The following is a 16,049-nucleotide window of genomic DNA, read 5'->3' as shown; positions in this document are numbered from 1 at the left end:
TAATAATCAACATGAAAATGAACATAAAGCACATAAAATCACCATTCTCCCTTTTAGGGTTTCCATGATCTTTTGCCACATGTAATCCCCTAGATCCATCATCCACCATATATGGGGTGAAGATAGGATCTTGAGATGATGTATAACATATAATTACAAATCAAATAGGAAGGAGAAGAAGTGAAGATGAAATCATAAAACTAGAACAAGGTTATGAATCAAGTTGTAAGAAATGATAAGGAGGTTCATACCAATACGAATCAAGGCTGGAAATGAACAAGAATTAAGCTCCAAACAACAGCCCCTTGGCTGCTCTTGATCCCAAAGAGAGAGAGGACGATTTGAGAGAGAGATGGAGGGTTTAGAGTGTTTTTCTTGTGTGTGTTCCAAATGACTCAATTAACACATTAAGTACTATTTACTAGATGGACTTGCAAATAGGCCCATAGCCCATGGACTTCAATAAAAGGAGTTTACAAGATGATCAAAAGAGTCCAATAACATAAGAAATCAGACATTGGTTAAATAAATTAACCCAAGGTTACAAGGATAATTAAATTAAAATAACCAAACGTACCGAGAAAAACCGGGGCGTTACACTTGAAGGGTTGGGAACTTGTGGGTATGATTATACTATGGTAATAGGTGGTGGAGTTTGTGGCATTGATCCGATAGTTGAAGTTTATCTACCGAGTCGACATCTGCAAGGTGAGTTATCCTCACTATATCGATAGGGTCTAAGGCACCAAGGTCGGCCCTTTAGTTGTTATCGTTATGGTATGCTACATGTGGATATGATCTGTTAGATCATAATCAGGATAGACGGTATGTTATGCTCTTATGATCCGTAGGGATTGATATGTTATTGACCTGCTAGGTCAGTGCTCTAGTTATGAGAGATTGCTATGTTTGGTAATCAGTGAGATAAATATGTTCGATGTTTGTATATGCCAGTAAATGTTAGTTATGCGCACATGGTTATTTGCTTGTTGCTTGGGTTGAGGCGGTCCTGCTTTGTGCTGAAGGCCAACACACCCTATGAGCGGTCCGGGAAGACTGTAGGCCCACGTGGCGGTCCAGTCATGCCGAAGGCTCGGTATAGATTCAGTTGGACCGTAGGCCCTGTAGGGCGGTCCAGTCAGGCCGATGGCTCAGTATGCATGTTGATTGATTGATTATTACGGATATGGTATTATCAATGTGATATTGGAATTTTGGGGGTAGCTCACTAAGCCCTCGGGCTTACAGTTTTCAGTTTATTGTTTCAGGTACTTCAGGAGTTCATGGCAAGGCGAAGGCGTGACCGTACCGCTCCTTATACTTATGATCTGGGTTTTGGGACACTCTGATTGAATAATGAATTGAAAACACTTTTGTAAACAATTAATATTTGGTTTTGTTTATGCTTGAAAAGTTTAAATTTGGCGTAAAATTTTGGATGTTACATAAATTTATTTATTTTAGTGGGGAAAAAGATCAATCAACAGCAATTGATAGTGATATTATTGAAGATATTAAGGTGATGTTGGATTCAAATAATGTGTTGGTTAGATCTTATAGAATGGTAAGAGATACTTTTCAGAAAAATCATCAAGTTGATATGCAATTACGATTTATCGGGAGAAGGGAGCGAGATGGAAGAACATATAACCCACTGACTGCTTCTGAGGTTGTCGCTTTAATTGTCGGTGACATTTGTGATTCAATTGAAAAGAGGGATATTGTTGTTCAAACAAAAACTGGATTTCTACAGCGTATCAGTGAATTGCATCCTTCATACCTTCCTCTTCAATATCCACTGCTATTTCCATATGGGGATGATGGTTACAGTGTTGACATTCTTCATAGAGGTGTGACATTTATGACCAACAGCAAGTGGGCGAAATGTACAATGAGAGAATATTTCGCTTTTAGAATTCAAGATATAGATCATTCGTTCTCACTCATTCTTAATTCAAAAAGGTTGTTTCAACAGTTTCTGGTAGATGCATATACTATGATGGAAATGGAGAGATTGCATTACATACGCAGGCAACAACATGTTCTTAGATGCGAGTCTTATGAGAATTTACGTAACCAAAAAGCTCAAGGAACCACTAATATCTCCAATGTCGGCCAGCGTGTCATATTATCTTCGTCCTTTACTGGTGGCGCACGATATATGTTGCAAAACTATTTGGATGCCATGTCACTATGTAAATGGTTTAGATATCCAGATTTTTTATAACCTTTACGTGTAATCTCAAATGGCCAGAGATTAAAAGGTTTCTTAAGGATACTTCACTTCAACCGGAAGACAGGCCTGATATATTATGTAGGTTGTTCAAGATCAAGCTCGATGCATTTATTAAAGACTTAAGGGAGAATCAAATTTTTGGCAAAGTTCAAGCATGTAATTAAATTCATATTTTTTCATTATTTATAAAACATTACTCTTATTATAGTATATTTTTTATATCTTTTTATTGTCTAATCATATTTTGTTTTTTTGCCAAATATTTTGCAGATGTTTATACCATTGAATTTCAAAAACGAGGTTTGCCACATAGTCATATATGTTTATTTATGCATTCTGACAACAAGTTACCCACTGTTGAATTTATCGATCCGATAATTTCCGCCGAGATACCTAACAAAATTGAAGAGCCAGAATTGTATTCACTTGTCAATGAGTTCATGATTCATTGTCCACGTGGAGCTGAAAATATCAATTGTCCATGCATGGTGGATAAGAAGTGCTCTAAAAACTTTCCAAAACAATTCTGTAATCATTCGTCTGTTGATCAAAATGGTTTTCCGTTATATAGGAGAAGAAACGGTGGTCATTTTGTAGAAAAGTCGGGTGTCAAGTTGGATAATAGAAATGTTGTTCCATACAACAAATATCTATTAAAAAGATATCAGACACATATTAATGTTGAATGGTGCAATCAAGGATCTTCTATAAAGTATCTGTTTAAATACATAAATAAAACATCCCAGAAATACGGCCCAAAAATTTCATTTTCAATCATTATAAAATCATAAACCATCCAGCATCATAAATAAAAATCGTGGATCATGTATCATAACATATCATAAAATCTGTCTCATATATGTATCATAACAAAATATCAGAGTGAAACTCCCAGGCTGAAGACTGTGGTGTGTGCCATGCGATCATCCCGAGTCTTTCCCTTTGCTAGTGGAAGTACCTGAAACCAAAACTGAAACCGTAAGCACGAACCTTAGTGAGCCCCCCCCCCCCCAAACTACCACATACCATACACATATAACATGCAACTAGGAGATACGGGCCCCGCCCACACTCATGGAGATACGGTCCCCGCCTATAGTCCGCTAACTAGGAGATACGGGCCCCGCCCACACTCCGCTAACTTGGAGATACGGGCCCCGCCCACACTCTGCTATCTTTAAGATACAGGCCCCGCCCACACTTGCCTTCTATGAGATACGGTCCCCGCCCACACTCAGCTACTACATTGACATACAAGTATCACACAGAAACAAGTATACTAAATCTATCATCTAATCATGAATCGTATTGCAACCAAACTACTAGGAGATACGGGCCCCGCCCACACTCAACTAACTAAGAGGTACGGGCCCCGCCCACACTTAACTAATAATAAACTCATACTGCGGGCCGACCTTGGTGCCTTAGACCCGTTCCTACCGAAGGGACACTCACCTCGTGTGCCTGACTGCTGAAACCCTGAGTGAGAATTATCTGGCTGCTGCTCCGGCGACTCCCCGGCTATAATTCCCACAATGACACTTAGTCAAAAACTGATAACTAAATCTCAGGGTGAAGTGACCATTTCACCCTTGGACAAAATCAATATTCTGGTCAAAGTCAACATTCCAGTTGACCTGACTCGCCGAGTTGGCCCGCCAAATCGCCGAGTCCCAATTCTTTCATCTGCCCTCAATCCGACTCTACTCGTCGAGTTTAGCAAGAACTCGACGAGTGCTCCTTCAATCATAACATCGGGACAAATCTTCATCCGATTCGCCGAGTTCCTCCTGAACTCGTCGAGTTTATCTTCATCATATGATCGCGTCTAGTCTGTGACTCGTCGAGTTGTATGAACAACTTGTCGAGTCCATCTTCATAAGTTAGGAGATGACCTTGGACTCGCCGAGTACGTTCCTGCACTCGCCGAGTCCCATGGTTTCCAGATCCATGGCTTTGTCCATTTCATTGAGTCCCTTTCCTGGGCTCATCCAAATCCCTTCTGAACTAAAATGGGTTCCTCTGAGTCATAACAGTTTTGGAAACCAACTCACGACTCGCTGAGTCCCAAGAACGACTCGCCGATTCCATGCATGTCCAAGTCCAATAATTCGATTTCTGATGTGCAAAACTTATCCAGAAGGTAGATCTAAGCTCCTAAGATCGGTATAACACGTAAAGCCATGAACTTTATGTTCATGCATGGGACTTTTATGCTCAAAGGACCAAAAATGGGGATTATTTCATTCTTGGGGTTCTCATGGCCATAAAGATGGCACCTTTATGCCATGAGGACCCTCCAAGGTTCTAGATCTATGTGTAAATCGAATTGGGACGTCCAAGTCCCAAGGATCAAGCTCCTTGGACCCAAAACCTCATAAAGATGACCACAAGGAGATCTAAGAAACTACAAGTCAAGTATGAGGCTTGATTACCAGAAAGTGAAGAGAAGCTGATGTTGTTCCTGGATCTACAATCTTCTCTTGAAGTCCTCTTTCTTCCTCTTCTTCTCACAAGCTTCAAATACACCAAATAACTCTCAAAATCACAAAGAAAGCTCAAGTTCACTTATGGAGGATTAGGGTTTTGGGATTACTGTTCTGGAGGTGATGGAGGCTGGACAAGAGGCCTATAATGTTGCTTAAATAGGGTGTAAACCCTAAATATTAGGGTTTCCCCCAGACTGGCCTACTCGTCGAGTCAGGACGTGGACTCGCCGAGTAGGTCACTTAAACCCGCGTCCAAACCTGGCATCTACTCGACGAGTTAGGGCTACAACTCGTCGAGTAGATCTTATAAAATGACATTTAATGAATTAAATACGTACCAGAAACGGGGAGTTACAATAAACAAGGGTCCTGATAGAGCTACAGTTGTTGTTGTACCAACAAACAATGAATATGAAAATAATGATGCGGTCGATGAAATAGCTGAATATTACGATTGTAGATATTTATCTGCATGTGAAGCATCATGGCGAATATTTAAATATGATGTTCATTGCAGGTATCCTTCTGTGGTTAGACTACCTTTTCATCTTCCTAATCAACAACAGATTGTATATGGCGAAGACGATGATATCGACGATGTTCTGGACAAACCTTCTGTTGCAGCTTCAAAGTTCACATCTTGGATGGAGTGTAATGCAATTAATAGTGAAGCACGAGATCTTACATATGTTAAATTTCCTACAAAGTTTGTTTGGGTATTAAATGGTCGGTTTTGGAAGCGAAGGAAAGTAGGAAAAGCCATTGGTAGAATTCATTCGGTTTCACCTAATCTTGGCGAAGCTTATTTTTTAAGGATTCTTTTAAATAAAGTTAAAGGTCCGACGTAATTTGATGAAATTCGCACGGTAAACCGTCAAACATATGCTTCTTTTAGAGATGCTTGTTTTGCACTCGGGCTATTAGATGATGACAAGGAATACATCGATGCAATTAAAAAAGCAAGCCATTCTGGATCTGGTTTTTATCTACGCTTCTTATTTGCCACATTGTTGATGTGTCATAGTATGTCTAAACCAGAGGCTGTTTGGGAAAATACATGGGAATATTTGGCGGATGGAATTCTATATAACCAACGACAAAGGTTCAAGTCTCCAGGTATTTCAATTATTTTCTTCATTTCTATTTAAAATAATTTATTTTTCTTATCAACACCCATTAAATAATTATTATAAATATTATTAAATATTGTATTTTATATTTTGTAGTTAATTTAAAATTTATGGTGCAGACTTATTACTCAGTGAAGATGAAGTTAAGAACTTACTTCGAAATAACTCCACTCTCAAAAAATTCGAAATAAAGAATGACTTACCCAAATGTTGAATCAGTTTCTTCTTCGAGCAATCGACTTATCATTGATGAGCTAGATTACGACATTCCCGTTATAAAGAATGACTTTGATCGTATGTTTCTTGCATTAACAAATGAGCAACGTAACATTTTCCTTAACATCATGAGTGCTGTTAAAGAAAATAAAGGAGGTGTTTTCTTCGTTTATGGTTATGGTGGAACGGGTAAAACTTTTCTCTGGAAGACAATATCTGCAGCAATTAGATCTGACGGTAATATTGTTTTAAATGTTGCTTCAAGCGGTATTGCTTCGTTATTATTGCCCCGACGGTAGTACAACACACTCTCGATTTATACTTCCATTTGAACTTACAGAGGATTCTTTTTGTAAAATAAATCCAGATGGTGAGTTGGTTAGCTTATTAAGAAAAACCTCTTTGATAATTTGGGATGAAGCACCTATGATCCATAAGCATGCATTTGAAGCTTTAGATCGAACTTTGAAAGATGTATTAAGGTGTGGAAATTCTAGCATCTCAAATATTCCTTTTGGAGGAAAGTTATTGTCTTTGGAGGAGATTTCAGACAGATTCTTTGAGTTCATCATATTTATGGCAACATTGCAAAGTGTATAGATTAACAAAAAACATGAGGCTAACTGTTGGAAAGGATCAACCTGATATAGAAAAAAATAAGAGATTTTGCAAATTTGTTATTGGATATAGGAGAAGGCAGACTCGGTGGTCTGAACGACGGCGAAACGATTATTGATATTCCGGATGATATTCTCATTAATGATCCAGATGATCTTATAGGTTCATTAATTAAGTTTGTATATCCTTCAATTTTGGAGAAGTATAGCAGTACAGATTATTTCCAAGAAAGAGCGATACTTGCTCCAAAGAATGAAGTTGTTCAGGAAATAAACGACCGTTTGCTTAAGAAGTTTCCAGGAGATGAGGTTGAATATTTAAGTTCAGATAGCATATGTGAGTCCGAATTTGTCCATGATCAGTTTGATGCAAATTTATACTCTCCTGATGTATTAAATGGTCTCAAAGTATCCGGTCTACCAAATCATAAGTTAGTTTTAAAAATTGATGTTCCAGTAATGTTACTGAGAAATATTGATCAGAAAAACGGCTTATGTAATGGCACAAGACTACAGGTGATATCATTGGGCAAACGTGTTATCGAGGCACGTATAATAACTGGAACTAATATTGGAAACCGGACTTTTATTCCAAGAATGTCTTTAACTCCATCAGAAAAAAAAATTCCCTTCAAATTCACAAGAAGACAGTTTCCTTTGGCGGTATGTTTTGCAATGACTATTAATAAGAGTCAAGGACAATCATTATCGAAGGTTGGTTTGTTTCTCAAAGATCCGGTTTTTTCACATGGGCAATTGTATGTTACGTTATCTAGAGTTCAAAGCAGAGAGGGATTGAAATTATTAATTTTAGATAAATATGGTAGACTCACAAATAAAACTTCCAATGTTGTTTATAAGGAAGTTTTTCGCAATCTATAACCAACTTTTTTGTAACATCTTTTACTCATTTTTAGCAAAGTACATTTCATCCATCATAATAACTTATTTATTTATAATTACGTATTGTTTTGTTTTATGTTAATTTCATTCATTACAGACATTTTTTTTTGTTTTGTATGAAATAAATTTCGATGTTTTTTTTGGGTTTTTTTGTCGTTACTTAAACGTATGTTGCATTATATAAAGTAATGACTTTTATAAAATATGTGGATTTACATTTGTAATTAAATACTTAAAGTTTACAAATTTACTAAAAATAGAGAACATATCCTAAGAAAAACGCCAACATTGAACGGATTTCAAGGTTATAGCCAGTAAGCCTAAAAAAGAAACACATGACGCAGTAAATCAAGGTAAAGTTTTGAAAAAAAAGACAAAAACAGCAACAATTTCTATTAACCTAACGTGCAATCACCATGAACGATAAAGAAAAAGTAAAAAGTAAGGGTTTTAAAAATCTTCATTTGTAGTTAAATACTTACCATTTATTGTGTAATTAAATACTTACAAATCAAAACGTTATAAAAAAATACAATATAAGTCTTCTAACTTAATGATATATTATTTATTACATAATTAAATTTTAAATTTTATTTAACATTTACACCTGTGGGTTCCACGGGTTTTCACCTAGTGTGTGTGTATATATATATATATATATATATATATATATATATATATATATATATATAAGTTTTTGGGGTGGTTATGCATGATATATTTATTTCAAATTTATTTAATTTGGGTTTAATATTCTCTAAGAAATTTATAAGTTTTAATAAGTATGATTCAGAGACAAGACCAGTGATTGGTTGGATTAGCGTAAAACGCGCAGATAAGGACGTCAGTCGCGGTGCCGGACCACAATCATCGTCGGGACGATTCGCCTCTGTTCATCGTTATTAAAACAAGTAAGTTTTCTTATAGAATTTTAAAGCAAAAATAATTAAATATGAGTAAATTTTCAGACATACTATCCAAAAAATATATTCCTGGTAAAAATATCGACAATGAACAAGATTATGATAATCAAATAAATTCTATTGAAGAAACCGTTAATAGCATAGAACAAAGTTTGAATAATTGGACAATACCTAAAACTAATGTTAATACAATATATAAATTAGGAACTTTTGACTATTTTCAAGGTTATTCTATTAAAATGACAGAACAAACTTTGTCTATTGGTCAAAACCAACAAAATTTACATTTATTATCATCACGATCTACTCTAGAGCATAAAATGAAATATAAATTTTTACATGTCGGTTTAGTCCAAATTGCTATCAAGCCTCTATTTAGACTTGGAATAGATGCCCTTGTTCTCCTTATTTTAAGAGACAATAGACATAAAGATTTTCAAAATTCTATTTTAGCTATGGCTGAAACAAATATTGCTAACGGACCTATTTATTTCAATTGTTATCCAAATTTTCTGTAGGATTATTTGATAAAAATATTTTAGATACTTTAGTGTTAACTGTAGAAACAAAAAATTTAGAATTTAAAGATGATAGAAAGCCTTTAACAATAATTTATCGTGTTTGTTACAAAACTATGACAACTACACTTGAATCGAAAACACGTTTATCAAGTCCTAAAAATGAAACAATTATTTTTGAAGCAAATACTAACCATACCAAAGTTCACACACCAAAAAGATTAAAATGGTCTGACATAACTCAATCATGTAATTGGAACTTACAAAATGTTATCGATCCAAAACCACTAGACTCTTCAAAACAAATCTCAAATATTATAGAATATAATGATGGTTCAGTAGATATAAATTTTTCTTCCTTAAATATTTCATCATCCAGATTATCAACTTCTTTTATCCCAGAAACAGGCTCTTCAAAATCTTTGATATCAAAGTCAAGATCTTTAAAACTAAAAATTGTTGACTATACTAATTCTATTCCCAAACCATTATATCAAGATGATCAAAATAGTGAAAATAGTCTTCCTAGTCCTACTAAATCAGATTTTATTGATGAACTTCAAAATTTTAAACAACAAATATGAGTTCTAAAGTACAAATTAATTGTTCAAAAAATAATAAGCTTTGGGCTAATATGTTAAAAAGACATTGGAAGATAAATTCTAATATATGCAAAACCATTCAACATTTAGAAGAAACTAGAACTCATGAAGATTATAATTTATACAAAATACTTTCATATACTAATAAATATAATAAACAAATAGAAAAAAAATTTAGGCTAACAATAGGAATAAAAAAATACGAAAAATCACGAAGTCATAATTTAGAGTCAATAAAACATATTTCTTCAATCCTAACAAAAACAAACTGTTAAAATGAATTTCTCGAATTTAGAATATCAAGTTGATTTTGATTACTTAAAAAATATTGAGTATTATAAAGATTACAATAATAAAAAAAGAGTTTGGCACGAAGAAAATTTTTCATACTACTTAAGATTTCTCCATTTAGGCCTTTGGGAAGATTATGTTTTATCAAATAAAATTCATTCTTCTTTTTTTCAATGGTTTGAATTAATTTATGCCCCTAAACATAAAATAAATTACCCATTTAAAAATGATTCTATCACTCCCATTTTAGAGAAAAAATATAAAGATATTATTTCTAATAAAGAAATTATTGTTAATTTTCCACCAAAAGGAGAAATTATTATTAACGATATGTTTATTGCGACTCCTTTAGTTCAAGCCCCAAATCAATTAACTACTGAAAAGGGTCTTCAAAAAATTATTTACCAAAATAATTATGCAAACGAAACCTTATCTAGTATTACCGAGCATTTAGTTAAAATTGAAGGAAAAAATTTCAAAGATAAGAATGTTAATAAGCAAGATATGGCAAGCACTAGTAATATAAGTTTTGTTCCTTGTCAAATAGATGGTAATTTTAATCTAGGAAATACATATTTAATTAACGAATTAGAAAAAAGACTTTCAAAACTTCATATCTCAAACACTAACAGTATTAATACTCTTACAAATGATGAATCTGAAAATAGTGATATTAATAGTGAAACAAATTTTGAAACTCTTGCTCAACAATTTATTAATTCAAATGATGATATTAGTCAACTCACTAATGACTTTTCAAATCTTAATAAAATTCATCAATCAAAGCGAAGCACTTTCGGAAAGAATCCAAAGCCAACCATAAGAAATTATTGGAATAGACCCTCTCTTCCAGATGTTCAACTTGAAGAACGAACTTTTCAATTTGATCGTTCTCAATATGATGGTAATTTTGTTTATGAATGGAATATTGATGGCCATTCTGAACATCAAATTATGAATATTGTACAAGAAATGACTATATAGGGCTGCTAATGCTTATAAAGCTCATAATAATACTCAACTTCAAATTGTTAATATTATTACTTCTGGTTTTACTGGCAGTCTTAAAGGATGGTGGGATTTCTATATTTCACAAGAAGAAAAAGATTATTTATACCATTATTTAACACATTTTAGAACAAATAAATGTCATTTTTAGAAAACAAATAGTTTTGTTTTTAGATAACATATTTGTTTGTAACGAATTTTAATACTAGCTCTTATGAGCCATCTAGTATCATGAATATGATTATTGTTTAAAATCGTACCTAGATTAGTAGGTTTGTAAGAATCCTTGAGATTTTGCTCAGAATTATTTATAGATTCTTGGATTTGTTGTATTCTTAAAAGAATATCTCTATTAGGAATACAATTCATCAAGATTTTGTTAGACATAATTAAATAATTCAAGCATGAATTTGATTAATTTGATTATTAAAAACGAGTACTATTTTAACAAAAATTTCAAATCTTGTAGAATTAATAGTTAGAATAACTCGAAATGAAACTATCATGGAGAAATAAATTTAATAACAACAATACAACAATTGAATAAAATATTTTAGATAGTACCTTCTTGAATTAAGCTTGAATTACAATCAATACATACATCTGGAGAAAGAATTATCTGAAAATCTAGAGACTTTGAACATCTACTAGTAATTACATTGATTAAATTATTACAATGACATTTACCAATACATTCGCAAATATCAGAATCTTCTGAACTTGAAGTAGTATTTTCGAGAATATTTAAATCATTTGTTTGAAAATCAGAAATACTTTCTTCGGAATCTGAATCAGTATTTAAAATAATTTTTCTTATTTGTTCTTTTAAATCATCAGAAACATTTAACTCGTTTATTTTTGTCTTAGCATAACAATTATTAGCTGTATGACCATTACGCCCACATTTATGACAGATAATAATATCTTTTGATTTTCTTTTAGATTTTTTATAATTTGGTTTATAAGGTTTTTTAGATTTTGAAGCATAATCTTGGCCTTTTTTATAATTTTCCTGAAATATTTTGAAGATCTTTTCTTATATACTTTAGATTTTGAAGTAGACGGACCATTCAAGGGCTAATAACCATATTGTTGGCAAAAATTTCCCAATTCATTTTTACTGTTAATTCTATCTTTTTTGAGCTTTTCCTTAAATCTAAGATCACTGCTAATCCCTCTTTATTAATGTAGTTTATTAAATCTCCATAAGTTAAATTTTGATAGGGGATGGTATTATTAAAATTTTCTCTTAATTTTTGTCTAACTCTTTCTGCAAAGAGTTTTGGAAGGCCAGCAATAAAACGTTCTTTCCAATAAGACTCTTTACAATTAGGTCTCGAAAAAACTTTAACAAGATAATTATCTTTATACCATCTAAAATCAGTAAGTTTTCTGCAATGTAAATTCATTAAAATTTCTGAAGTTTTTTCTTGAAAAGTAGTAGGATCTCCTACAAAGTTTTTGATAATAGCAAAAATTAAAGTATTGACCATATCATCTTCAAACGTTTGTATTTGTTGATTATTTTCTTGTTTTATAATAGTTTTCTTAGCAGATAAAATATAATCTTTTTCTTCTTGTGATATATATATATATATATATATATATATATATATATATATATATATATATATAGAGAGAGAGAGAGAGAGATGGAGAGAGGTAAAAGATCATATATGGTGATATTATTGTAAATAGAATAAATTACTACCCAATTTCCATAGGTATTTTAAGAAAAATCCCCAGTCCTTTCTTTCCCCTTTGCTGCCTCTACCACCGGCCAAAATCCACTACCATAGCCATTCTCCGTCGGTCGCAACCTCTATTGCCGTCGCTCCTCTTTTTCACCGTCGTCTCCCTTCTCTAACAACTTGGATCTAAATTGAAGTCTATTAGCCACCGGGAATAACTCTTAGGTCTGGCCAAAATCCATCACCACTGCCCTTCTCCTCCAGTCGCAACCTCCACTGGCGTCACTCCTCTTCTTCACTGCGGTCTCCCTCCTCTTTTAACTCAGATCTAAACTGAAGACTAAAGTGGATTTTATTTGCTATAAAGAATAACGCTTAGATTTTGCCACCTGATACTTTTATTGTGGCTTAGAAAGAGAAGAAGCGACGAGTGAGTAAGGTATTCGATTGAACTTTTTAACTGTGATGTAATTGACAGATTTTAGACTTCAATTGTTTATTAAATAAGTATTCCGATCGAATTTTCACATAAGTATTAAGTGACGCAATATTCCAAGGAATAAAATAAGAAAAACATGTTTCTAGATCATGAGCACAAGTTGATGCGTTTAATTTTTTTATTAAATTTCAACCTAATTTTTTATTAATTTAATGGCTCTTGATTTTATGCATCCTCATAGTTGTGATTATAAATACTTCGTTTTCTATTGGTATGAATTGGTGGTCTATATTTTGGTTAGCTTTAGTTTTAATGGAATTAATATAGAGACTTCATTAATTTATAGAGAATATTTGAAAAAAAATGGGGATTTTCTTAATCTTCCTTGGGTTGTACTTTATGCATTTTTTATCATGTGATATCTGGATGGCTGCCAATTGAAATTAGTTGCTTCATAAATGGAGAGGAGGCTTATTTTTAGCATAATTTTTTTTATTCTAATCTTGTTCCATGAGGTGTCATATTATGATTATGATTTAGTTCCTGTCATCTATTTTGCAATCTAGTTAAAGAAATAGCTAATCATATACGTGTACATTCCTTCTTTGCCAAATACAACACTCGATTTGGTCTCTAATTGGTTTGGACTAGGCTTTGGCCAAAAGCTAAGCTCCTTTTTTCTATTTTTGGATCAAGATGGCAAAAATTAAAGTAACATTAATAAATACAATTAAAATATTAATGTAAGTATGCTTCCATGTGCTAGTTTACTTAACCAATAAGTGGCTTTATTTCCTATTTTAAATAGAGACTTTCATTAATTTATATTTTCTACAAATAGTTCATTTGGAAGTAATTTGATTGATTAGTTGGCCACTAAAATAGTCATAGTCATTTATGTCAATTTAATTTGAAATATTTGTAAAAGATTATTGAGAATTTTTTGAAGTAAAAAAGGTTATTAAATAATATACATACAATGTGTTTATTAAAATGCCTAATGAGATATGTAAAACATTAAGTTGTGAATATTGTGAGTGAGTATCTGAACAGATGTATTAAACTGTGAATAAATGTCAGAACTGGTGAATTAAACTGTGAATAAGTGTTTGAATGTGTGTATTAAACTGTGAATTAAAACAAATTGATATATGAACTGATAATTAATATACGAATGATTGTATTAAATATCCAAATATGATTTTTTTTAATCCAAATATGGTTTTTGGCACTTGCTAGAGTAAATGGTGTATAAAATTTTGTATTAAACTGTGAACGACGTATAAATTGGTGTATTAAACAGTGAATGGTCTTTGAGTTGATGTATTAAGCTGCAAATTAGTGTCTGAAATGTTGAATTAAATTGTGAATTCTATTTTTTTTTGTATCCATATTTGATTTTTAAGAGAAGGATGTCGGTGGTGGTGGCACTGATGGTTTGTGTTGGCGGTGGTCATGGACATGAAGATATAGAACACTCTCAGATCTAGAAACAAGTTGCATTGAAGGTGTTTAATGAATTTCCTTAATAAAATGAAGGTATGTTTTTGGAAGTGAACTAGTGTCTCAAATGTTGAACTAAATTGTGAATTCTGATTTTTTTTTATCCAGATCTGATTTTTTAGGGAATGATGTTGGCGGTATTGGCACTGATGGTTAGTGGTGGCGATGGCTGATGGAAACATGTGGTAGTTGGCGGTGTTGATGGTAGATTAAGTGTAACACCCTGTTTTGAGTCGTTTCATAATTTGGGGTCGTGACCTAAATCTCAAGTATCATAAAGCTTCGGGTTTTGGGGAAAGAGAGGTTTAGACCCATTTGAAAGTGGGTAATGTAGATTATGTGATCCAAGAGTTCAGTTTGTGCTTTGAGTCAAAGGGTAAAATAGGAAAAGCAGTGTTTCAAACTTCTTTTATGAATTAAGGATTTTAGTTCGATGTGTTTTAAATTAAAAGTAATTAGATAGGGTTGTAGATCTCCTCAATACCTTTCCATGGATATAAAGATCGTCGAAAACGGAGTTGGAACGAAGAAGTTATTCTCATAATATATTAACAAATCATTTATTTCAATTTATTAATCAAATAATAATTTCAACCTCTCTCTCCAAAAGTCATCATGTCCAGTTGCTAGTTTTGAAGGCAACCCAAAAGGACTGTGCTACTATCAATTCAAGTATATACCAATTATAGTTATGGGTTTAAACACTTAATCCAACACAAACTCCATAGGAGTGAGTTCCACCTCACCATGGTCTTTTCTATCATTTTGACCTCCTTCATCACCACCTCGTTCACTTGACTACCACCCTCATTCACTTAACCACCAACCACATTCACTTGATCACCACCCTCATTCACTGCACCATCACCCTCATCCACTTCAGCACCACCCTCATATACCTATAATGATACAATATTAGTATAATTAAAAAAATGTAAACTTACAATCTAAATAATCATTTACCTAACTTCTTTTTGTTTTGACATTGATTTTAGGAGGCCTTTCAAGAGTACAAGCTCTTTTGTTGTGTCCTTCAACCTTACAGATACCACATTTTTGTTTCTTTCCATCCTTAGATACTCTCTACTTATCATTGTTTTGTGTTTGGGTACTCTTCTTTGGTTTGTTCATTGACTGATTTTCTGTTGCATCCTTTTTCCTTTTAGTTGGAAGTCTCCCAGGCATAACTCTATGAACAGGAGGTAAAGGTGGTGTGTACACACTTGTTGTCCAAAAGTTACTTCCATTTATAGGTGCTAACCTAAACCTGTATGCATTCATGTAAGTGGTGGTACTAAACACTTTGTCCACATATTACTCTACATCCCTATTAAGATAACAAGTGGTTGCAGCATAATGAACACAGACAATTCCATTAAGTTGGCATAACCTACATCAAAAAGTTTTCCTTTCAAGACCTACCTCATAAGTATCTCTAGTTCCACTCTAACTGCAAACTGATTTAACCCACTAGGTAATATTT

At 33.1% G+C, this 16,049-nt stretch overlaps 2 protein-coding genes and 1 long non-coding RNA gene across 3 annotated transcripts; all 3 read left to right on the top strand.

Moving 5' to 3' along the window:
• The first annotated feature begins 1,561 nt into the window (after window positions 1-1,561).
• Window positions 1,562-6,046, top strand: LOC145164701 (uncharacterized). Its single transcript, XM_079083405.1, has 5 exons — window positions 1,562-2,195; window positions 2,507-2,865; window positions 5,067-5,569; window positions 5,621-5,841; window positions 5,952-6,046. Exons 1-5 carry the CDS (start codon window positions 1,562-1,564, stop codon window positions 6,044-6,046), a joined length of 1,812 nt encoding a protein of 603 aa, XP_078939531.1.
• Window positions 6,047-6,049: 3 nt separating this feature from the next.
• LOC145164700 (uncharacterized) lies at window positions 6,050-7,570 on the top strand. Its single transcript, XM_079083404.1, has 3 exons — window positions 6,050-6,338; window positions 6,439-6,663; window positions 6,762-7,570. Exons 1-3 carry the CDS (start codon window positions 6,050-6,052, stop codon window positions 7,568-7,570), a joined length of 1,323 nt encoding a protein of 440 aa, XP_078939530.1.
• Window positions 7,571-12,674: 5,104 nt separating this feature from the next.
• On the top strand, window positions 12,675-15,021 carry LOC145163025 (uncharacterized). Its single transcript, XR_013739515.1, has 3 exons — window positions 12,675-13,063; window positions 14,470-14,602; window positions 14,675-15,021. It is a non-coding gene; the product is annotated as an uncharacterized LOC145163025 (long non-coding RNA).
• Window positions 15,022-16,049: the final 1,028 nt, after the last annotated feature.

This window comes from Lactuca virosa, chromosome 3, assembly GCF_052849685.1.
Source record: "Lactuca virosa cultivar CGN04683 chromosome 3, Lactuca_virosa_CGN04683_v6, whole genome shotgun sequence".
NCBI lineage: Eukaryota > Viridiplantae > Streptophyta > Magnoliopsida > Asterales > Asteraceae > Lactuca > Lactuca virosa.
This window is presented reverse-complemented; position numbering and strand designations above follow the sequence as displayed.

Excerpts from the sequence above, each read along its gene's own strand:
- LOC145164700 (XM_079083404.1), top strand. The coding sequence starts at position 6,050 with ATGACTTACCCAAATGTTGAATCAGTTTCTTCTTCGAGCAATCGACTT. Across the intron at positions 6,339-6,438 it reads TTTAAATGTTGCTTCAAGCG|ATGGTGAGTTGGTTAGCTTA; the intron begins GTATTGCTTCGT and ends AAATAAATCCAG. Across the intron at positions 6,664-6,761 it reads ATTTATGGCAACATTGCAAA|GAGAAGGCAGACTCGGTGGT; the intron begins GTGTATAGATTA and ends TATTGGATATAG.
- LOC145164701 (XM_079083405.1), top strand. The coding sequence starts at position 1,562 with ATGGTAAGAGATACTTTTCAGAAAAATCATCAAGTTGATATGCAATTA. Across the intron at positions 5,570-5,620 it reads AATAAAGTTAAAGGTCCGAC|AGATGCTTGTTTTGCACTCG; the intron begins GTAATTTGATGA and ends TGCTTCTTTTAG. Across the intron at positions 5,842-5,951 it reads ACAAAGGTTCAAGTCTCCAG|TTAATTTAAAATTTATGGTG; the intron begins GTATTTCAATTA and ends TATATTTTGTAG.